Source organism: Hypanus sabinus, chromosome 3, assembly GCF_030144855.1.
Source record: "Hypanus sabinus isolate sHypSab1 chromosome 3, sHypSab1.hap1, whole genome shotgun sequence".
In the NCBI taxonomy this organism is placed as follows: domain Eukaryota; kingdom Metazoa; phylum Chordata; class Chondrichthyes; order Myliobatiformes; family Dasyatidae; genus Hypanus; species Hypanus sabinus.
The window spans coordinates 169885475-169910935 of record NC_082708.1 but is presented as its reverse complement, the minus strand read 5'-3'; the positions used below and the strand labels follow the sequence as shown (position 1 = coordinate 169910935).

General features: G+C 42.4%; 1 protein-coding gene across 1 annotated transcript in view; it reads right to left on the bottom strand.

Moving 5' to 3' along the window:
- Positions 1-241: 241 nt before the first annotated feature.
- LOC132391905 (transmembrane protein 127) overlaps positions 242-25461 on the bottom strand; it is a 57802-nt gene continuing 32582 nt past the window's right edge. The window contains exons 2-3 of the mRNA XM_059965664.1: positions 20180-20344; positions 242-838 (exon numbers count right to left, since the gene is read on the bottom strand). Coding sequence (XP_059821647.1) covers positions 561-838; positions 20180-20344 — 443 coding nt within the window. The 3' untranslated portion in view covers positions 242-560. The remainder of the gene's footprint in view (positions 839-20179; positions 20345-25461) is intronic.

Genomic DNA, 25461 nt, shown 5'->3' with positions numbered 1-25461 from the left:
CGTCCCACAATGAAATGTCATCACAATGACCTCCTTCCCCACAGATGCTGCCTGACAAACACTCCCAACATTATAATTTCTTACACCAGAATTGACCAGCTACTTTCTGCTTTCTCAGTAGTCCACATTACAGTCGGGGCATTGAAACATGATTAGAAGTTTTGTGAAGGGAACCTTGTCAGTGAAGTTCAGCTCTCCTGCATCAGCCACTGCTGACAATGACAGATTCTGCTCTTTATACTCGGTGGGTTCTGCTTTTATTGATTTTAAATCAACACTGAATTAGCAGCCTTTTCAGCAGCCACTTCAACAACTGGTGACAACTGTACAAAAAAAGTAAAAATACATTTTTAAAAATGTATGAAGCAAACATTGAAGCTACTGTTTTCTTCCCTAATTAGAACAGTCAAAGACGTTGCTCCGTTTGCAGTGGACAGTGAGCGATCAGTCCGGGCTGCATTCCGCCCACTCTCTGACCCTACCCAAAGCAGCACTGCAAACAGGACACAGGATCAACCGAACAAGTCCAACAGAATCTACAGCGATGTGGTGCAAATCATCTAGCTGCTCTCCTCACGAGTTGCAAAGCTCTGTGGTGTGATTAGCGTAGACTCCTCTTCTGTCCTGCTATCCAGCACTCTCCCATACTTCAGAGCGATTTTGTGTAGACTCAAGGCCAAGGCAATTACAGCGAACACCAGAGCAAACACCGCAATCACATAGCTTTCCCCCAGGGCTGTATGCATGGCCGTCTTCTCAAACTCCTTCTTCCTCAGGCTCGTCTTCACCTGGAAGAACAAGTAGGAGCACAGAGCCAGCGACCCAATATCCAGAATGGCTGCAAAACACAAGGCACAACTGCCTGAGTCCCAAACAAGATACAAAGCGGCAGCAAGTATAGTGGGGTAGGTTAACACTCTGGTTAAATGGTTACCTTAATATAAACAAGTTACCTGAACATAAACAGTATTAATTATCTAACATTTCTGCACACATGCAAACACTTGGTCAAGTTGGAACGAAATGCAGGTGTTTAAGGGATCCTTGGAAGCACTAAGGAATCAGTTACCACACATTAAGCTAGAAAGAGTGCAGAGAAGTTTTACAAGGATGCTGTCAGGACCCAAAGCCCTGGTTTATTGGGAGATGCTGGGCTGTCAAGGACTTTGAAACATAGAAACATAGAAAACTTATAGCACAATAAGGACTCTCGGCCCACAATGCTGTGCCAAACATGTACTTAATTTAGAAACTACCTCGGGTTACCCATAGCCCTCTATTTTTCTAAGCTCCATGTACCTATCCAGGAGTCTCTTAAAAAGCCCCTATTGTTTCCGGCTCCACCACCATCGCCGGTAGTCCATTCCATGTACTCACCACTCTCTGCATAAAAAAACTTACCCCTAACATCTCCTCTCTACCTATTTCCAAGCACCTTAAAACTGTGCCCTCTCATGTTAGTCACTTCAGCTCTGGGAAAAAGCCTCTAATTATCCACACGATCAATGCCTCTCATGATCTTGTATACCTCTATCAGGTCACCTCTCACCCTCGGTCACTCCATTTCTACACTCACTGTCGCTTTGTTCCTTGAAACGTAGGAGACTGAGGGGTGATGGTTTAGAGATGTGTAAAATCATGAGGCACGCATCGTCTTTTTCCTAGAGAAAGGGAATTAAAATCTACAGGACATGGATAGGATGTGTAACGCAAAAGTGCAATACGTAAAATTACTGCAGTACTGTGCAAAAGTCTTATAGATAGCTAGAGTGCTTAAGACTTTGGCACAGTACAGCAGTTTAAGAGTTACTTTGCTGTAAAACAGAATGATGGATCTAGTACCTTGGTAACTAAGGATTAATTACAGTTTAAAGACACAGCTTAATCAATACTTGTGATACATAGATTGATACTTTATTGATCCCAAAGGAATCTGAGGTTTACTGAGTAATGTTAACAATGCTTGCTTGTAGAAAGCACATATTCAAAATATTTAAACCATTCAAATTTAAATCATAAACAATATTAAATAAAGGCCAAAAATTCAGGCTTTGATAAGAATCAATGAATGATTTAAACTCAGGAAAGATAATGTTACATGTCCCTTCCCTTGTCATAATTTAATAAATTCATACATTGTGAATATATTAATTACATGACTAAACTACTTATATTAATTACTATTTAAAATGAACATTTAATTAAAAATGTGATTAAGATGGAAAGGATGCAGAAGAGATTCATAAGTTTGCTGCAGAGATTGGACAAATGAGTTATCAGGGAAACCACATACGCTGGGACAGTTTTCCCTGGAGTGAAGGAGCTGACTATTATATAATCATAGAAAAGGATAGTCACAGTTTTGTTTTGGAGGTTAGGGCAGTCTAAAGCTAGCGGACATAAGATAAAGGCAACTGGGGCAAAAACTTTTTCATAAGTCCATAAAACATAGAAGAATTAGACCATTTAGCCCATCAAGCCTGCTCCACCATTCAATGGTGGTCGATCGTTTTTTTTCTCCTTCTCAGCCTTCTCCTTGTAACCTTTGATGCCGTGACTAATCAAGACCCTGTCAATCTCCACTTTAAATACAGCTGCCTGTGGTAACAAATTTCACTAATTTACCACCCTCTGGCTAAAGAAATTGCTTTGCATCTCTGTTTTAAATGGACGCCCCTCTATCCTGAGGCTGTGCCCTCTTGTCCTGGACTCCGCGACCATGGGAAACATCCCTTCCACATCTACTCTGTCAAGACCTTTCAATATTTGAAGGTTTTCATAAGATTCCTCCCCCGCCATCCTTCTAAATTCCAGTGAGTATCTGCCCAGAACTATCAAGCATTCCTCATATGATAACCCTTTCACTCCCAGAATCATCCTTGTGAACGTCCTCTGAACCCTCTCCAATACCAGCACAACTTTTCTTAGATGAGGAGCCCAAAAGTGTTCACAATACTCAAGGTGAGGTCTCACCAGTGCCTTTTAAAGCCTCAGCATCACATCCCTTCTCTTGTATTCTAGACCTCTTGAAATGAATGATAACATTGCATTTGCCTTCCTCACCACCAACTCAATCTGAAAGTTAACCTTTAGGGTGTTCTATACAAGGACTCTCAAGTCTCCTTGCATCTCAGATTTTTGGATTTTCCGCACATTTATTTCTATTCCCAAAGTGCATGAACATGCACTTTCCAACACTGTATTTCATTTACCACTTTCTTACCCATTCTCCTAATCTGTCCAAGTCCTTCTGCAGCCTTCCTGTTTCCTCAACCATACCTGCCCCTCCACCCACCTCCATATCTACAAACTTAGCAACAAAGCCATCTATTCTATCATCTAAAGCATCAATATACAACATAAAAAGATGCAATCCCAATACTGACCCCTGTGGAACACCACTAGTCACTAGCAGCCAACCAGAAAAGGATCCTTTTATTCCCACTCACTGCCTACCAATCAGCCAAAGTTGTAACCATGTTAGTAACTTCCTTGAACTACCATGGGGCTTAACTTGGGAAGCAGCCTCATGTGTGGCACCTTGTCAAAGGCCTTCTGAAAATCCAAATATACAACATCCACTGCATCCCCTTTATCTATCTTACTTGTAATCTCCTCAAAGAATTCCAACAGATTTGTCAGGCAATATTTCCCCTGAAGGAAACCATGCTGACTTTGACCTAGATTGTCCTGCATCACCAAGTACTCCACAATTACATCCTTAACAATTGACTCCAACATCTTCCCAACCATTGAGGTCGAGCTAAATGGTCTATAAGTTCCTTTCTGCTCCCTTCCTCCTTTCTTAAAGAATGGAGTAACATTTGCAATTTTCCAGTCCTCTGGCACCATGCCAGAGTCCAATGATTCCTGAAAGATCATTACTAATGCCTCCACAATCTCTAACTCTACCTCTTTCAGAACGCTAGGGTACAATTCATCTAGTCTGGGTGACAAATACACCTTCAGTTCTTTCAGCTTTTTAAGCACCTTCTTCCTTTTAATAGTAGCAATACTTATTTCTGTTTTTTGACTTCTCCAGTGCATTCAACACCATCTGCCCTGCTCTGCTGGGTGAGAAGCTGACAGTGATGCAGGTGGATGCTTCCCTGGTGTCATGTATTATTGATTACCTGACTGGCAGACCACAGTATGTGCGCTTGCACCGTGTGTCAGACAGAGTTGTCAGCAGCACTGGGGCTCCTGAGGGGACTGTCCTGTCTCCCTTTCTCTTCACCATCTACACCTCAGACTTCAACTACTGCACAGAGCCTTGCCATCTTCAGAATTTTTCTGATGACTCTGCCATAGTTGGATGCATCAGCAAGGGAGATGAGGTGGAGTACAGGGCTACGGTGGGAAACTTTGTCACATGGTGTGAGCAGAATCATCTGCAGCTTAATGTGAAAAAGACTAAGGAGCTGGTGATGGACCTGAGGAGGGCTAAGGCACTGGTGACCCCTGTTTCCATCCAAGGGGTCAGTGTGGACATGGTGGAGGATTACAAATACCTGGGGATACAAATTGACAATAAACTGGACTGGTCAAAGAACACTGAGGCTGTCTACAAGAAGGGTCAGAGCCGTCTCTATTTCCTGAGGAGACTAGGTCCTTTAACATGTGCCTGACGATGCTGAAGATGTTCTATGAGTCTGTGGTGGCCAGTGCTATCATGTTTGCTGTTGTGTGCCAGGGCAGCAGGTTGAGGGTAGCAGACACCAACAGAATCAACAAACTCATTCGTAAGGCCAGTGATGTTGTGGGGGTGGAACTGGACTCTCTGACGGTGGTGTCTGAAAAGAGGATGCTGTCCAAGTTGCATGCCATCTTGGACAATGTCTCCCATCCACTCCATAATGTATTGGTTAGGCACAGGAGTACATTCAGCCAGAGACTCATTCCACCGAGATGTAAGACTGAGCGTCATAGGAAGTCATTCCTACCTGTGGCCCTCAAACTTTACAACTCCTCCCTCGGAGTGTCAGACACCCTGAGCCAGTAGGCTGATCCTGGACTAATTTCCACTTGGCATTATTTACTTATTATTATTTAATTATTTATGGTTTTATATTGCTATATTTCTACACTGTTCTTGGTTGGTGCAACTGTAACGAAACCCAATTTCCCTCGGGATCAGTAAAGTATGTCTGTCTGTCTGTCTAACACGCTTCATCATCTGGCCCACTACTAGTGTCTTCCACAGTGAAGAATGAAGTAAAATACTCATTTAGTTCATCAGACATCTCCTTGTCTCCCGTTACCACCTTGACATTGTTTGCTGGCTTACTTTCATATTTTATCTTTTCCTTCCTTACGATTCTTTTAGTTGCTTTCTGTAGGTTTTTAAAAGCTTCCCAGTCCTCTATTTTCCTGCTAATTTTTGCTTTGTTTTATGCTTTCTCCTTTGCTTTTACATTAGCTTTGACTTCCCTTGTAAGCCACAGTTGTACTATTTTGCCATTTGAGTATTTCTTTATTTTTGGAATACACCTTTCTCATGTTTCCCAGAAACTCACGCCTTTGCTGTTCCGCCAGCATTTCCTTCCAATTAATTTTGACTAACTCCTTTCTCATACCTTTACTCCACTGATATACTGCTACATCAGACTTTACTTTCTCCCCATCAGATTTCAAGTTGAACTCAATCATATTGTGATCACTGTCTCCTAAGGGTCCTTCAGCTTAAGCCCCCTAATCGCCACCAGTTCATTACATAACACCCAATCCAGTATAGCAGATCCCCTAGTAGGGTCAATGACAAATTGCTCTAAAAAGCCATCTCATAGGTATTCAACAAATTCACTCTCTTGAGAACCATTACCAACCTGATTTTTCCAATCGACCTGCATGCAGAGAATGGTGGGAATATGGAGCAAACTGCCACAGGAAGCTACAGAGGTGAGTACAATTAAAATGTTTATACAACATTTAGACATATGGATAGAAAAGGCTTGGAGCAACATGGGCCAGATGCAGACAAATAGGAAAAGGTCTGGAAGGCATTTGGTCAGCAGGGAGGAACATGAGTCAAAGTGCCAGTTACCTTGCAATATAACTCTCTGACTAACGAGGATAGAAAGGAAACTAAATAATGCACATTAACCAGCTGGCAGGGTGGATAATTGATAAATTGCTAAGTCAATCTATAACTATGGATGTTGTCCAAAATTGACAGCAGTTACAGATTTTTAGGTTGGTGACAACGAGAGAATTTAAAAACTTTGCAGATTGAGAAAAGTTATTGAGTAATTTTATGATAGGAAGGGCAATGCAAGGTCAGAGAAAGCTGACCAAATGAATTCACTCGTTTTTTTATATAAGTGTTGATCAATAATGAAATAAAGGGTCAAAGATCTGGGATTGCTTTAATGTATAAATTCAGTGTAGTCATTTTGAGGAATTAACCCTCTAAAGAAACTCCAAAGAATCAAACAACACACACAAAATGCTGGAGGAACACAGCAGGCCAGGCAGCATCTATAAGGAGAAGCACTGTCGATGTTTCGGGCCGAGACCCTTCGTCAGGACCAACCAAAAGGAAAGATAGTAAGAGATTTGAAATTAGTGGGGGGAAGGGGAAGGGTCTCAGCCCAAAACGTCGACAGTGCTTCTCCTTATAGATGCTGCCTGGCCTGCTGTGTTCCACCAGCATTTTGTGTGTGTTGTTTAAATTTCCAGCATCTGCAGATTTCCTCGTGTTTGCTCCAAAGAATCAACTCCAGCTTGTGAAAGCAAACGGTCATCAACAGCCAAACCATTCCACCTGACCGCCTGGTGAAGAAACCAAATATTTGATTTGGATCATATCATTGCTTTACAATTAATGTGTTGTGAATGTTTGTTTCTGAGAAAATTCCCTCACCCACTTTAAAGACGAGGTTTGTCACATGTACATCGAAACATCAACGTTTTGTATCAACAACAAACACGGTCCGAAAATCGAGCAGCAAGCAGCCCGTCAGCGTTGCCACACTTCCTGCGCCAGTAGAGCATGCCCACAACTCACTAACCCTAACTGTATATCTTTGGAATGTGGGAGGAAACTGGCATTCCTGGAGAAAACCCAGGCGGTCACGGGGAGAATGTACAAACTCCTTACAGACAGCAGCGGGAATTGAACCCTAATCAGTGGTCACTGGCACTGTAAAGCCATTGCGCTAACTGCTGCCATTAAGCTTGTAAAATTAGAGTGGTACAGCAGTTAGTGCTCCAGTGACCTGGGTTCAATCCTGATCTTGGGTACTGTCTGTGAGGAGTCTACACGTTCTCCGCGCAGGCTTCAAGTATTCAAACTACATTTATTGTGAAAGAATGTATAAACTATACAACCTTGAGATTTGCTTGCTTACAGGTGGTCAGAAAGTAAGGAAAACAAAAAAGTCCAATTAAAAAAAAATAAAGACCAACCCCAATGTGCACAGAGAAACAGAAAAAAAAACAAATCATGCAAACAATAGAATCGAGCAACAACAACAGCATTACAAACTAGAGTCCTCAGATCCAAATCCCTGGAACAGCCCGGAGTAGGCCCAAAGCCTTGGTATTCAGTTCATCACATTAGCAGGGCAAATTGTCGCAAAATTTGCTTTGGACCTGGATTTTGCTGCCGAAGAAACCAGCTGGATGGTCATCGGAATTCCTCTGTCTCGTCTTCAGCCCTCCGAATCGCCCGCTCCAACCAGCACGGTTCCAACTCCAAGTGCGTCAACTTTGCAGCGTGCCAGCAGGACACGTCTCACGAATTCGATTTGCGTTCGCTCACCTCTTCATTGTTCATGGTGATAATTCAGCACAAACCACCTCACAAAAAGTGTTATCAGTAATGTTTTTAATCAAATTCCTTTGCTTTTGAACTACCAGTAAGCCATCACATGCCTTCGGTAGCGCCATCTTTCTCGAGTTTCTTCCCATGCCACAAAGGAATGCTGATAGTTAAATGGCTGCTTTAAATTAGTCCCATTAAAGATAACAAGTGAAAGAAGCAAAGGCAAATTGATGGCTGAGTGAGAGAGAATAACTTGCAACAATATAGGGAAATGAATTGGAGTGGGGTGGAATGGGACTGAGGGGAGCCAGCATTGAACCACTGGGCTGAACTGTCACATTCTCCAAGTTAAACTGACCTATTTCTGGGTTTTTTTTTAAGGGCTAAATATGCATCATACAGCAGTCTGACTTGTATTTACCTGCCCTTTACAGAATCAGAGTCCATATCCTGAAATGCCCTCACTTACAACACTGTGTAGTGGGTTTCCTTAGCAACTTGCCATCACTGTCTCAAGGGAATTTCGGAACAAACATGCACAAAAGGAACTCAGCAAGCTTGGCACCATCTATGGGAGGGAATAAATAGTTAACATTTCCAGCAGAAACCATTAATCAGGACTGGAACAGAAGGGGACAGAAGCTAGAATAAGCTGGTGAGGGGAAGGGGAGGAGTACCAGCTGGCAGATGATGGGTGAGACCTGGTGAGTGGGAATGTGGGTAGGTGGCAGAGGGGTGGAAAGATGTAAGAAGCTGGAAGATGATAGGTGGAAGTTTTAAAGGGCTGAAGGAGGAGGAATCTGATAGGAGAGGAGAGTGGGCCATGGAATAAAGTGAAAGAGGGGAAGAGGACAGGGTTGATATGCAGATGAGAAGGTAACAAGAATGTGGAATGGAAAAAGAGAGAAGGAGGGAGGGAGGTGAAATTACTGGAAGTTAGAGAAATCGATGTTCATGTCATCAAGTTGGATGTTACCCACACTGGATACGAGATGGTGTGCTCCTTCCCCTTCCTCCATGCTCCACTATCCTCTGCTATCAGATTCCATATTCTTCAGCCATTTACCTCTTCCACCAATGAAGCTTCTTACTCCATCCCCCCCTCCCCAGCCCATCCACCTTCCTCTTCACCTGGTTTCACCAATCACCTGCCAGCCAACTTGTCCTCCTTCCCCTCCCCTCACCTTCTTACTCTGGCTTCTGCTCTCTTCCTTCCCAGTCCTGATGAAGGATCTCAGCCCGAAATGTCAATCATTTATTCACCTCCATAGATGCTGCCCTACCTGCTGAGTTCCTCCAGCACTTACTCTGGATTTCCAGCATCTGCAGAATTTCTTGTGCTTAAGATTTTAGGGAAAGCCCACATGCCAAGAATGAATTAGGAGTCTATAATTTGTTAATTACCAAAGTAAGAGGAGTTAAAAGTATTACTACAAAGAAATGATTCGTGGAGGTATTAGTTCAGAGGATAGAAAGAGTACAGGAAAATTTACAAGGACGTTGCCAGACCTGGAGGACCAGCATTATAAGATTAGGACAATATTCCTCAGAAAGTAGAGGATTGAGAGGAGATTTTATAGAGGTATTCAAAATTATGAGAGGTAGAGCAGGGATTAATAGAAGCATGTTTTTTCTACTGAGGTTGGGTGGGACTACAACCTGAGGTCATGGGTTAAGGGTGAAAGGTGAAAAGATTAATGGGAACATGAAGGGAAACCTCTTCACTCAGAGGGTTCTGAGAGTGTGGAATGAATTGCCAGCACGAGTGGAGCTTGATTTCAACATTTAAGAGAAGTTTGGATAGGTACTTAGATGGTAAGGATATGGAGGGCTATGGTCCTGGTGAAGGTCAATGGGAGTAACAGTTTAAAAGGTTTCACCATGGACTAGATGGGCCGAAGGGCCTGTTCCTGTGCTGTACTTTTCTATGACTATGACTGTAGGACACAAAGCAAAATACTGAAAATACTGGATATCTGAAAATTAAACAAAAAACTCCAGACACAATTAGGAGATCAGGGAGTATCTGCAGTTTCAAGTGGAAGATCATTCATTATATATTGACTTGATGCAATAGGCAAAAAAAAGGAATCAACATAGGAATCAAATATGTGTGTTGGCTCATAAATAATTATGCATTTTACCCCCTGAACACAGTGTGAAAACTACCTGCAATGAATTTGAAGTAGTTCACTCACTACTGATGTTGGCTCTTGATTCTCGTTACTCTAATTGACTTCCAGAACCTTGTTCTTGGGTGCAGTCCTGTGTTATGGAGTTCCTAAAAAATTTAAACTGAGCCTCAGTTTGTTCTTCCCCAGTTTCACAGAGAATGCCAGCAAATGTTCCATCTAACTGTGGTATTCTGCAGACTTTTAGTGTTCATTTATAAATGCATATTTATAAATATAACTACATTAATAATTTGCACATCTTACACCTATTCAAAACAAGAAGTCATGTTAAGGTAGTGTTGAAAGGAATCTGACTTGAGACAATGCCAAAGACAATTAATGTCTGATGACCCAAATTTATTTGAGGTGCCTTTTCTCCTTGGGGCAGAACAGGATGAGAGGTGACCTGATAGAGGTGTATAAGATGATGAGAATCATTGATCGTGTGGATAGCCAGAGGCTTTTACCCAGGGCTAAAACTACTAACACGAGTGGGCACAGTTTTAAGGCGCTTGCAAGTAGATACAAGGGGGTGTCAGAGGTAAGTTTTTCACACAGAGAGTGGCGGGTGCATGGAATGCACTACCAGAAAAGGTGGTAGAGGCGGATACAATAGGGTCTTTTAAGAGACTCTTAGATAGTTACATAGAGCTTAGAAAATAGAGGGCTATGCGGTAGGGAAATTCTAGGCAGCTTCCAGAGAGGTTACGCAGTCAGCACAACAAAGGCCTGTAATATGCCGTCGATTTCTATGTTTTATGTCCTGGAGTTAATTATTTTGAATTATTATTGAGTCTGGTGTGAAAATCAATACACTTTGCTATCTCCCTGTATTAAATCCTAAAGGAAGTATTTAGTCACTAGTCAGAGTCAATAGCTGTTCCAATTAAACATTGCTTAATACTTTTTTACTGTTTTAATTCAGCAATCTATTTTTCTACTGCCCTCTACTGTCATCTCCTCTAACACATCTCTCTAATCCTCAGCTGCCTCTTGTTTGAATCAGATCCATGATGACCATAAGACCACAAGGCACAGGAGCAGAATTAGGCCAATCAGCCCATCGAGTCTGCTCTACCATTCCATCATGGCTGATTTATTATCCCTCTCAACCCCATTCTTCAGCCTTCTCCCTCTGACGTTCACACCCTGACTAATGAAGAATCTATCAACCTCTGCTTTAAATAAATCCAATGACCAGGTACCCACAACCACCTCTGGCAATGACTTCCACAGATTCACCACCCTCTGGCTGAAGAAATTCCTCCTGGTCTCTTTTCTAAATGGAGGCCCCACTACTCTTGAGATAGTGCTCTCGGGTCCTGGACACTCACCCACTATAGGAAACATCCAAGCCACATCCACTCTATATCTAAGCCTTTCAATGTTCAATTAGTTACAATGAGATTTCCCTGTTACGAATGAAGGGAGCAAAGTCGCCCCCCCCCCCCCCCCACCTTTTTGAGAATCCCAAAATCGCTATTATTTCGGGTCTGATACCCAGGAAATGAGAGAGATACACATCATGTCAGTAATGAGAGAGAGAGAGAGAGAGAGAGAGAGAGAGAGAGAGAGAGAGAGAGAGAGAGAGAGGCAGGATCACAGCAAAGGCAGTTGTTATAGACAACACAGAATACACAACAAGGTGGAATGTCTCCTAACAAAAGTGGAACGGAACCACTGATTACTGCTATTGTCTCTTGAAGGAGGAATTGTGTATTAAGTATTGTACTATTCATTGAAAGCCTCAAGGGGCAGCCAGAGTGGTCTGGTTGAGGGATTGCATCATCCCAACCTGTTTGACATCTGAGACCCCATGAGTGAGGATAAAAGTCAGGTCTGGGGAACACCCCTCAGACACACCAGGAGAAACGTACGAGACCGGTGGGGGGCTTGTGTGTGTGTCCATCCTTGCCTGGGTGACGAGTCCTCCACGGAACGGTCTAGCTAAAGGACGGATACAGATCAAGATCATAACAAGGAAAGTCGGCAAGTTTTTCTCTTTCTCTCTCTTTCTCCAACAATTGCAACACAGCGATCAACAACGGCTGCAGCCTGTATGAACTGAAATGAACTTTAGATTTCCATTGGACAAATCATTATCCCCTAGACAACGATAGAGCTTATTTCTTATTGATTATTATTAAACCCACACTTTTAGGTTTAGTATTGATGACGTATATTATCTGTATATTTGCATTGATATTATTTTTGTGTATTTTCACAAATAAATACTGTTAAAAATAGTATCATCAGACTTCAATGGCTGCTCCTATCTTTGCTGGTAAGACACCCAGTTACGGGGTTTGTAACAACTTGGGGGCTCGTCCGGGATTTGATACCAAATTGGAGGGCCAGTAAATCGGGCTTTTAAGTCCAGACTTGGATCTGGTTGCGCAGGTAACCAGACGGGAAACCAGCAACGATGGACATAGACGAATTTATAAAAAACCCAACTCCGGAGGCGCTAGAGGCTGCCACGAAGTCGGACGATCAATATTGTGAAAGGACTAAATCTCGCAGAGGTGAGGTTGTCAATGAAAAAGTGGGAGATGCAGAAGGCCGTAATTCAGCATTATATTGAGAAGAATGTGTTTTCGGCTGAGGTAGTGGAACAGATCCCTGAAAAGGTACCAGCTAGTGGGACGGTTCAGTTAGAGTTGGAAAAATTGAGGCTGGACGCGAAACAGAGGAAAAGGGAGTATGAGCTCCAGCTAAAGGAGTTAGAGGCGAAGAGGGAGCATGAAATTAGGTTAAAACAGCTAGAAGCAGCTGAAAAGGAGAAGGAAAGAGCTGAAAAGCAGAGGGAGCATGAAATTAAGTTAAAACAGCTGGAAGCAGCTGAAAAGGAGAAGGAAAGAGCTGAAAAGCAGAGGGAGTATGAGGAGAAGGAGAAACAGAGGCAGCACGAGCTGGACATGGAGAAGTTAAGGCAAGAGCGAAGAGTCAAGGGGCAGACCGAGAGGAGAGGTTTAATGTTAGTAGGGAGCTTAGGTTAGTACCTCCGTTCGAGGAGACGGATGTTGATAGTTATTTCTTGCATTTTGAAAAGGTGGCAGTGAGTCATAAGTGGCCCAGAGATCAGTGGGTGGTGTTGTTACAAAGTGTGTTAAAAGGGAAGGCACAACGGGCATATGCGGCGTTATCTGTGGAGGAGGAGGAGTATGAGAATTACGAGGAAGTAAAACAGGCCATTCTTCGGGCCTAAGAATTGGTACCTGAGGCATATAGACAAAAGTTCGGAAATTTAAAGAAAGTGTGGAATCAGACGTATGCAGAGTTTGCCTATGAGAAGGGTGTGCTCTTGGATCGTTGGTGTGTGGCAGAAATGGTGGAAGAAGAATTTTGGCGTTTCAGGGAGTCGATTCTGATTGAGGAATTTAAAGGTTGTGTTTCAGATGATATCCAGATGTATTTGAATGAGAAGCCGAATAAGTCCATATCCGAATTTGCCAGGTTCGCAGATGAATACGCCCTAACCCACAATACAAAGTTTTCCTCAATTAAGAGTTACCAGAAAGTCCGTGGGAACGGTAGAGAAAGCCCGCCAGCTGAGGCAGAGATTCAGCCGGGAGGTAGTGGTAAAAATAAGAAGGAAGAAAGGCAAGATGGCAGGAGGGGTCCTGGCTTGACCTGTTTTAATTGTGGAAAGGTGGGTCATATTGCATCTAAGTGCTTTGCTCCGAAGGAGACAGGAAAAGGGAAAGCAGCAGTCCCTACAGGGTGTATTGTGTTGATCAGTAAATCAACGAGAAACCCCAGGTAGATAGAATACGAGAGGGGCGTGAGAAATTTATTTCAGAAGGGACCGTGTCTGTGAAAGAGGGAGAAACACCAGTTCCAGTGCGGATCTGGAGAGATACTGGGGCTGAGCAGTCATTGATTCTCAGTAAGGTACTAGATTTTGGTCCTAAGACGGAGAGGTAGCTTTGAGAGGCATAGGAAAAGGGACAGAAGCTGTGCCTTTGCATAGGATCATTATAAATTGTGAGCTGGTATCTGGACCAGTTGAAATAGGGGTGTGATCAGAATTTCCAAGAGCTGACGTGGACGTCCTTCTGGGTAACGATTTAGCCGGTGGTGAGGTTTGGTCAGCAATGAAGCTGACGAGCAAGCCTGTAAGTGTTGAGGACCCACCCCTAGGTTCCAAGATCTATCCGGCATGCGTAATCACTCACAGCATGTCGAGAAAGGCAGCTGAGAAAGAGACCAGTTTAAATCAGTCCAGTGTGGATTTGGCTGAGACGTTTTTACCGACCCTGTACCAAGAGGGGTTAGAGGGTGATAAAGTGGAGAACAGGGAGGTGAAAGAGAGTAAAGGAGAGGAGGTAGACCTACCCTTAGCCAGGAGGAAATTTATAGAGGCACGGAGTAAAAATGAGAAACAGATAAGGCTGTTAGAAGGTCCAGAGTTGGACATGGATGATCTGTCTGGCTTGACAGAACTGTTTGAAGAAGTTGAAAATTTTAAATGTGTTCCCGATAATAAAATAAGGGCAGTCCTAGATGAAAAGGATGCCATTATGTTGAAGGAGTCTGATGGGTTAGCAGATGAGGTTACTCAACCGCAGGGTTGAGTTTACTCCTGAAGGGAGTTGCCCAGAGAGTAACTGGGAGGATCAGGGGAACTTAGAATTTGAAAAGGGGACGGGTATTGAAAGCCTGGAGAGGCAGATGTCCCGTTTGAGTGTGTTCAAGATGTGGATGCACGTGGTACCTAGTAATGAAACTCAGGAAAAGTCTGAGGTACCTGATTCATTTAAAAAGGAATGCAGTCCTTGTGGGTCAGATGGACTTGGTTCAGTGAATAACGGGAATAACGGGAATGGTAATAACGGGAAGTGAGAATTCCCAGTTGTTTGTGTTCGAAGGTGTGTTAAAAGTTAGTGAGGAGATAAAAGGTGGTGATGTGAATATTATTATTGAAGGAGAAAGGAAAAGTGTAGTTCCTAAGTTGAATGAAGAAAATTTAAAGTCTGGATTGGTGTCAGAAGCAGTAACCAGGCTGAAGGAACAATGGCTTGTTACCAAGGTGCCTGCGAATCAATTACAGTTTGATTTGGAATGTAAAGGTGCCCTACTCGCTAATGTTATTCAAAGGTGTGCTGTGAAGAGGCAGAATTTGAAATGTTTGTTTGGACAAAGAGGGATCGCTTGCAGATATTAAACTGAAAACTAATAGAATGAAGGGTCCTGAAGATAAAACTAATGACTTGCTTAAAAATAAAGAATTGTGTGGAAGTTCAGAAGATGGGCTAAGTTTGGAACACATTGTTGATAAAATAACTCCTATGAAAGGAGCATGCAAAAGCCTATTCCACACTGGTAAGCAAAATAACCACGTGAGAGTTAACTGGAAATGGGGCGAGGGTTGACGGGATGCCGCTTTAAATAACAGGATCTGGTTTTAAGGGATTTCGACGAAGTATGTAAATAATAAAGACAACACCATGGAAGATTGACTGTTAAGTTTGAAAACAAAATAAAGACTAGTATTTGCATAAACTTTTATAATATACACGTAAGCTAAGATCACAACTCTTTAGTTTTGTTTTGCTGAAGAAAAGGAATAAAAAAGTAAGTGGTTATTAAATTGGAGTCTGATGCTACAGGAATTTATTAAGGTACAAGATAATAAAGGAAGTGATAATGTGCTCGCTGACTGTTTATCTAGATGCTGAATTGAATGTATAACTGTATTACTCTGTAGTGGAAAAAAAACTCTTTTGTATTGTGTTAAGATTCTGAAATTCTGTAAGGCTCTGTATTAGTTAATTTTTCCCTGTGGTAAAAATCCTTAGAAGGATGGAGGTGAATCCTTAGAAGAATCGCAAAATCGCTATTATTTCGGGTCTGATACCCAGGAAATGAGAGAGATACACATCATGTCAGTAATGAGAGAGAGAGAGACGCAGGATCACAGCAAAGGCAGTTGTTATAGACAACGCAGAATACACAACAAGGTGGGATGTCTCCTAACAAAAGCGGAACAGAACCACTGATTACTGCTATCGTCTCTTGGAGAAGGAATTGTGTATTGAGTACTGTACTATTCATTGAAACCCTCAGGGGGCAGCCAGAGTGGTTTCGTTGAGGGATTGCATCATCCCAACCTGACTGACATCTGAGACCCCGTGAGTGAGGAAAAAAGTCGGGTCTGGGGAACACCCCTCAGACACACCAGGAGAAACGTACGAGATTGGTGGGGGGCTTGTGTGTGTGTCCATCCTTGCCTGGGTGGCGAGTCCTCCACGGAACGGTCTAGCTAAAGGACGGATACGGATCAAGAATGTAACAAGGAAAGTCAGCAAGTTTTTCTCTTTCTCTCTCTCTCCAACAATTGCAACACAGCGATCAACAATGGCTGCAGCCTGTATGAACTGAAATGAACTTTAGATTTCCATCGGACAATTCATTAACCCCTAGACAACGATAGAGCTTATTTCTTATTGATTATTATTATACCCGCACTTTTAGCTTTAGTATCGATGACGTATATTATCTGTATATTTGCATTGATATTATTTTTTGTGTATTTTTACAAATAAATACTGTTAAAAATAGTATCATCAAACTTCAACGGCTACTCCTATCTTTGCTGGTAAGACACCCAGTTGCGGGGTTCGTAACACCCCCCTCTTTCGTCTAAACTCCAGTGTATACAGATGCAGAGCCATCAAATACTCCTCATGAATTAACTCCTTCATTTGTGGAATCATCCTCATAAATCCCATCTGGGCCTTCTACAATGCCAGTGCATGTTTTCTTAGATAAGGAGCCCAAAACTGCTCAAAACACTCCAAGTGAGACCTCACCAATGCCTTATAAAGCCTCAGCATTATATCCTTGCTCTTATATTCCAGTCCTCTCAAAATGTAAGATAACATTGCACTTGCCTTCCTTACCACTGACTCAAGCTGTAACTTAATCTTTAGGGAGTTCAGCACAAGGACTCCAAATTTCCTTTGCACCTCCGATTTTTGAATTTTCTCCCCATTTATAAAACAGACTACACTTTTATTCCTTCTACCAAAATGCATGAACATGCACTTCCCTACACTATATTCCATCTGCCACTTGTTTGCCATTCGCCCACTCTGTCGAAGTCCTACTGCAGACTCTCTGCTTCCTTAATACTACTTGCCCCTCCACCCATCTTTGATTTGTCTGCAAACTTGGCCACCAAGCCATCAATTCAGTCATCCAAATCAGTCCCAACAGAGACCCCTGTGGAACACCACTAGTCACCAGCAGCCAACCAGAAAAGGCTCCCTTTATTCCCACTCTTCGCATCCTGTCAGTCAGCCAGTATTCTATCCATGCTACTACCTTTCCTGTAATAACATGGGCTCTTACCTTGTTTAGCAGCATCATGTGCAGCACCTTGTCAATGGACTTTCAAAAATACAAGTAAACAACATCCACTGGCTATCTATCTTGCCTGATATTTAATCAAAGAATTCCAGCAGATTTGTGAGGCAAAATTTTCCCTTAAGGAAACCATACTGACTTTGGTCTATTTTAACATGTGCCTCCAAAAACACCAAAACCTCAACCTTAATAATGGACTCCAACATCTTCCCAACTACTGAAGTCAGGCTAACTGGCCTATAATTTCCTGTCTTCTTAAAGAGTGGAGTGACTTCTGCAGTTTTCCAGTGCTTCGGAACCATTCCAGAATCCAATGATTCTTGAGAAATGATTACTAATGCCTCCACCATCTCTTCAGCTACCTCATTCAGATGTACACCACCTGGTCCAGGTGACTTATCTACTTTCTGACCTTTCATCTTCCCAAGCACCATCTCCTTAGTAATTGCAACAACACGCACTTCTGCCCCCTCACAATCTTGAATTTCTGGCATACTGCTAGTTTCTTCTGCAGTGAAGATTGATGCAAAAAACTCATTAAATTTCTCCGGCATTTTTTATCCCCCATGACTATCTCTCCAGCATCATTTTCCATTCTCACCAGTCTGATCTGTAATGTGCCATTTCACCATCTGATCTGTGCCATCTCACTAGTCTGATCTGTAACGTCCATCTCATCAATCTGATCTCTGTAATATCCAACTCACCAGTTTGATCTGTAACATCTATCTCATCAATCTGACCTCTGTAACATCAATCTCACCAAACTATTCTCTGTAACATCCACCTCACCAACTTAATGGGTACTTTGCATCTGCATTCACTGTGGAAGACACTAGCAGTGTGCCAGAAGTCCATGGGTGTCAAACTCAAAGGTGGATAAATCACCTGGACCAGATGGACTACATCAGAGTCCTGGCAAAGATTGCTGAAGAGATAATGGATGCATTGGTCATGATCTTTCATGATCTTGATTCTGGCAAGGTCCTGGAGGACTAGAAGATTGCAAATGCCATTCCCACTCTTTAAGAAGGGAGGAAGGCAAAAGAAAGGAAATTATAGGCCAATTAGCCTAACCGCAGTGGTTGGAAAAGTGTTAGAGTCTATTATTAAGGATGAGGTTTTGGTGTACTTGGAAACTAATGATAAAATAAGTCAAAGTCAGCATGGTTTCTGTAAAGGGAAATTTGCCTGACAAATCTGTTAAGAGTTATTCAAGGAAATAACAAGCTGGGTAGACAAAGGAGAGGCAGTGGATTTTCTACTTGGATTTTCAGAAGGCATTTGATAAGATGCCACACATGAGGCTGTTTAACAAGATAAAATCCTGTGGTGTTACAGGAAATATACTGGCATGGATAGTAGAATGGCTGACAGGCAGGAGGCAGTGAGTGGGAATGAAAGGGACATTTGCTGGTTGACTGCCAATGACTAGTGGTGTTCCTCAGGGGTCAGTATTGGGACAGTGGCTTTTCTCATTGTTTGTCAATGATTTAGAAAATGGAATTGATGGCTTTGTGGCAAAGTTTGCAGATGATACAAAGATAGGTGGAGGGGTAGGTAGTGCTGAGGAAACAATGCAATTGCAGCAGGACTTAGACAAATTGGAAGAACGGACAAAAAAAGTGGTAGACTGAATACAGTGTTGGGAAATGTATAATAATAATACAAACTATTATCTAAATGGGGAGAAGGTTCAACATCAGAGGTGCAAAGGAACTTCGGAGCCCTTGTGCAAGATTCCCAGAAGGTTAATTTACAGGTTGAGTCTGTGGTAAAGAAAGCAAATGCGACGTTGGCATTTATTTCAGGGGGAATAGATTATAAAAGCAAGGAGATAATGCTGACGCTTAAAAAACATTAGTCAGGCTTGGGAGTTTTATTAACAGTGCTGGGTCCCATATCTCAGAAAGGATGTGTTGTCATTGGAAACAATCCAGAGGATGATTCAGGAAATGAAGGGGTTAACATATGAGCAGCATTTGGCAGCTTGGGGTCTGTACTCACTGGAATTTAGAAGTATGATAGGGGAATCTCATTGAAACCCACCTAATATTGAAAGGACTAGATATGGTGGATGTGGAGAGGGCGTTTCCTATGGCGACAGTATTAAGAACTAGCGGGCACAGCCTCAAAATTGAGGGTGACCCTTTAGAACAGAGATAAGGAGAATTTTTTTTTAGCCAGATAGTAGAAAATCTGTGGAATGCTCCTCCACAGACTGCAGTGGAAGCCAAGTCCATGCCTATATTTAAGGTTGAAGTTGACTGTTTCGTGATCGGTCAGAGCATCAAAGGATTTGGCGAGAAGGCAGGTGTATGGGGTTGAGTGGGAGCTGGGATCAGCCATGATGGGCTGAATGGCCTAATTCTGCTCCTATGTCTTATGGTCTTACTGAATGGCTGAATATCTGTAACTTTATAAAGCACCTAATCAGCTTGTTTTTAAAAATCAGCAACAGCAGCTTCTTATCTGACAGGATTCATTTCTACATTCCACAGTAACAGTGGGTAACACCCTGTGGCCCATTTTTGTTTAATTCTGTGGTCTGCTCCTGCATCCGGCACTACAAAAGAGAAACGAGGCTGCAGTAACATACAGAGATCCTGGTGTGGCAGAGAGCCATGCTGGTTTCATTCTATCCTCATATTATTTCCCATGCTGGTTCTGACAGCTTGCTGGGATCAGAGTTCACCAAGCACAGACACTACACCACACACTCACTAGCTACAGATACCTGCCAGCTTCAGGGATCTTTAGACTTGTACCTCCATTCAAAGTTACCATTCATTCTGCTGAAGACACCAGATAAGGGGGAGGACTGGAAGAAAAATAAAGAGCAATTGAAATGATTAGAAGATATGCTTACCTGTTATAAAATGTAGCATAACCGGTATGTTAAACAAAAATGGCTTCGGTAATCCGAAGAAGCTCATAAGAAACGCTCCAAAGCCAGTCAGTATTCCAATATAACTGCATGTGGCCATTACTATTAGAAGAGAGATTCCTTCGTAGTTCATGACACTGTTTGGATCTGTGGAAGACAGTGCAAGAAAGGTTAGTTAGGATGATTTGATAATGAAATAAAATTCTTAGTCTTAGTCTCAGCATCAAAGCAGTTATGGCTTCCTTTATTTATTTAGCAATACAGTGCGGAATAGGCCCTTCCAACCATGTCACACCCCCCCCCCCCACACTAGCAACCCCACAAGCACAATTAACCCTAACCTAATCATGGCACAGTTTACAACGGCCAATTAAGCCATCCAGTATGTCTTTGGACTGTGGGAGGAAACCAGAGTCCCTGGGGAAAATACCCACATTCCACAGGAAGAACACACAGAGGCACTGGAACTCCAGAACGCCCCAAGCTGCAATAGTGCCGCGCTAACCACTATGTTACCGAGGTGCCCAGGGCCTCTCAAACAGTATTGGTGATCTGCATTATGATTGCTGTTGGGCTCTGCTCCTTCTGTCACTCCCAGAGTGGACCTCATATTCATACCCACCAAGCAGTAACAGCAAGCTCACACTGCGAGAGGTTTACATCCACTCTCTACTAAACGACCGTCTGGACAGACTCTTTGTAATTGCAGGAGTCTTTAATCATGTTATTTATTGTGAGGGTTTTTTTTTATTGTGTTCTTTATGCTTGTTGTGTGCTTTTTTTCTAAATGCTGCGTCAGATTTGGGATATTGATCACTTCATTCTCCACACTCGTGTATTGAGGAACAACAATAAACAAATGACAGGGCAGATTAACACGATTTCTGATTTTAAACAAGACTTCTACATGTTAACCAACTCACCTAACTACACAAAGCCACCCCATCCAATTAGGTTTTAATGAAAGGGGTAATGTAATAGTAATTGCTTCTGACTTCGCCCCTCTGCCTGGGCTTTGCTGATCAATAGAACAAACGTATCTGAAAAAAAAATGTGCTAAGGCTTTGTTTAAACCTTAAGGTTTAGCAGAGTCCTGATGAAGGGCCTCAGCCCAAAATATCGACTGATTATTCCCCTCCATAAATGCTGCCTGACGTGCTGAGTTTCTCCCCTATTTTGTGTGTGTGTGTTGCCCAACGTTTTGGATATTTTTAGATAAAGTACAAAGTCAATTTTCAGATTTTTGAGTAAAATTGCAAAATCTGGCTATTCTGCCAAAGTAAATGAGTTTGGGCAAAGTGTACAGGAGTCTGCTTTGACATGAGATCAGACGATAGCTAGCAGACTACAATTTTGGTTAGTATCGGGACTTCTGAATCATTGTAAAATTGCATCATTCACAGGCTGTGTTTCAGAGAGGGAAATCTAATACACCCACTCACTCTGGCATCAGTGTGACACTGACGTGTAGCAATGTGGTTGCTTGTTAACTACTCCCTGAAACAGCCTGGCAAGCTACTTGCTTCAGCAACAACTGGGGATACTGGCCTAGCCACTGACACATCTGTGTAAAAGCAGAGTAAAAACAAAATCAATGAGATTATAACAAGGTTCCTTTTTGAAAAAAGAATCTAAATTATATTCTTTATCCCAGGGCAGAAATGGGTAATATCAGGAGGCATACTTTTAAGATGATTGGAGGAAAGTATGGGAGGGGAGGATGCCACAAGTAGCTTTTTTTTTCTTTTACACAGAGTGGTAGGTGCATGGGACATGACTCTTTGATAGGAACATGAATGAAAGAAAAATGGCAGGCTTTGTGGGAGGGAAGTATTAGAATAATCTTAGAGTAGGTTAAAAGGTCAACACAACATCATGAGCTGAAGGTCCTGCACTGTGCTGTACCATTCTATATTTCTCTTTGCCCCCTACCCACCCCTCCCCATTGAGAGAGTTGAACAGAGCTGACTTCCAGGGGAAGCTGATCAGCTGACACCATTATTGATGCCTGTCCACCAGGAGGATCAGCTCCAGGTCAGGACGTCTGCGCACTGGCCACCCCAACCCAAGACGTCACCTCGTTGCAGTGCAGAACACTTCCTTTGCCCTTCACAAGGGCATCGAGTCACTTCTCACCACAGGCACCTGACATCCCAGACAGAAACTGGGACTGGCTGAGACAGCCCATGTGAAAGAGGAGGTTGTTGTGGGGCATCTGTGTGGACAAAGTGGAAGGGAGCACCATAATTCCAGACACACTGAGAACTCCAGCACAGAACATCTAAACCCGAGAGACCGGAAAGCCACATGGGTGATTAACTCAGTGGACTCAGGGCACAATTTTCCATTCAAGCATCGGCTCAAAGGTTCAAAGGTTCATATACTATCAAACTATACAACTCTGAAATTCTTCTTCTCCGGATAGCCACAAAACCAAGAGGGAAAAGAACTGTATTTTTCAAAGTGGAGCAGAGAGTGAGTTTGTAAATATGACAGGAGCAAAGGATATTGGGAATGACAAGAGTAGAATGCCACGGGAAGGGTGCGGGACAGATGGCAGTGAAGGAGTGCCGGGGGAGGGTGTCGCACATGCAGAAACACCATGCCCTAAGACACCAGCCAAGGTCATTTGATTCTAAGTGATTTATTGATTATTACAAGTCTCTCTGGTGCTTCCCACTCCCTCCCCTCTCCCTTCCCCTTTTCCCACTCTCAGCCTACAATAGAGACCCATATCAGAATCAGGTTTATCATCACTCACTTGTCATGAATTTTTTTTTGAGGCAGCAGTACAGTGCAATGCATAGAATTACTACAGTACTGCGCAAAAGTCTTAGCTATATACAGTGCCCTCCACCTTGGAAGTTTTCATGTTTTATTGTTATATAATATTGAATCACAGTGGATTTAATTTGGCTTTTTTGTTACTGATCAACAGAAAAGAACCTTTTGTGTCAAAGTCAAAACAAATTTCTACAAATTCGTCTAAATTTTTTACAATTATTAAACACAAAATAATTGATAGCATAATTACTCACCACCTTCAAGTCAGTATTTAGTAGATGTACTTTAGCAGCAATTACAGCCTTGAGTCTGTGTGGATAGGTCTCTGTGAACTTTGCACAACTGGACAACTGTAATTTTTCCCCATTCTTCTTTACAGAACTGCTCAATCTTTACAGGTTGTATGGGGATCGTGAGTGAACAGCTCTTTTTACGTGCAGCCACAAATTCTCAATTGAATTGAGGTCTGGACTCTGACTTGGCCACTCCAGAACATTAACTTTGTTGTCTTAAAGTCATTCCTGTATAGCTTTGGCTTTATGCTTGGGTCATTGTCTTGCTGGAAAATGAATCTTCTCCTAAGTTGCAGTTCTCTTGCAGACTGCACCAGATTTTCCTTCAGGATTTCCATGTATTTTGCTGCATTAATTTTACCCTCTACCTTCACAAGCCTTGCAGGGCCTGCTACAGCCACCACCACGCTTCACGGTAGGGATGGTATATTTTTGATGAATTGCGCTGTTTGGCTTACACCAAACATGGCTTTTAGTCTGATAGCCTAAAAACTCAATTTTGGTTTCACCAGACCATAGAACCTTTTTCCAGCTGACTTGAGTCACCCACATGCCTTCCAGCAAACTCTAGCCAAGATTTCATGTGAGTTTCCACCCCCCCCCCCACAACAATGGCATTTTCTTTGCCACTCTCCCATAAATCTGCGATTGATGAAGCACCTGGGCAACAGTTGGTGTATGTGCAGTCTCTCCCATCTCAGTCACTGAAGCTTGTAACTCCTCCAGCCTTGTCATTGGTCTCTTGGTGGCCTCCCTCACTGGTCCCCTTCTTGCAGTCACTCAGTTTCTGAGACTGACCTGCTCTAGGCAGATTCACAGTTGTGCCATATTCTTCCCATTTTTTGATGATTGATTGAACTGTACTTCAAGAGATGTTCAGTGACTTGGAAATTTTCTTGTATCCATCTCCTGACTTGTGCTTTTCAATAACCTTTTTGTGGAGTTGCTTGGAGTGTTCTTTTGTCTTTATGGTATAATTTTACTACAATCAATTGAAACACCTTGACTGCACACAGGTCTCCAAAAACAGATCTGTATTTAACTAATTATGTGACTTCTAAAACCAATAGGCTTCACCAGTGATTATTTGGTGTGGCATATTAAAGAGGGTGAATACTTATGCAATCAATTATTTTGTTTTATATCTATGATTAATTTAGATCACTTTGTAGAGATCTGTTTTCGCTTTGACACGAGAGTCTTTTTCAGCTGATCGGGGTCAAAAGAGCCAAATTAAATGTGATTCAATGTTGTAAAACAATAAAACATGAAAACTTCCAAGGGGGTTGAATACTTTTTATAGGCACTTCATATGTGTCTAAGACTTCTGCGCCACAAATAGCTGTGCCTAGGGAGAAGTGATGTACAAAGGGACCTTGGAGTCAAAGTCCACAGATCATCAAAGGTGACAACTTAGGTGGACAATATAGTTCAGGAGGCATACAGGTGATGGGCCTTCATTTGCTGAGATCTTCAATCCAGAAATAAGGAGGTTATGCTCCAAGGATTAATTTTATTCATAGAATACATTTAATTGAATTAGGAATTTGTTGTGGTGTGTTGGTTAGGGTGCAACGTGCAACAACATTCAATAATTATAAAGAATAATATGAAAATAAAGTTAGAAGTAAAAGTACAGATATAGAATAAAATCATTGATAGTGAGGGTGCAGTGGAGATCCAATGGAGCATTTTGGTTTTGAGGAGAGACTGGAGAATCTAGATCTTTGCTCCCTGGTACAGAGGAAGTTACATGGGGGGCATGATTAATGTATATAAAAATATTGGAGATGGACAGCAGGAAACGTTTATCCATATCAGGGGAATATCACTCAGTTCTATTAGGTACACCAGTACTCCTGCTCATTAATGCAAATATCTAAACTGCTAACCATGTGGCAGCAACTCAATGCATAACAGCACGCAGACATGGTCAAGCGGTTCAGTAGTTGTTCAGACCAAACATCAGACAAGATTCAGACACAACTCTCCACCAACAACACATGCAGCTTATGACCATCACAGACTTCACGGCTAAACACAGTGGAGTTTCCAACATCGCTGCCTCTCTCCCAAATGAGCTAAATCTTTTTTTTATATAAACGCTCGATTCGATATTGTCAACACTAAGTCCCTGAGGAGAACCACTGATGCAAACTGCACCTTGGTCATCTCTGAGGCTGAGGT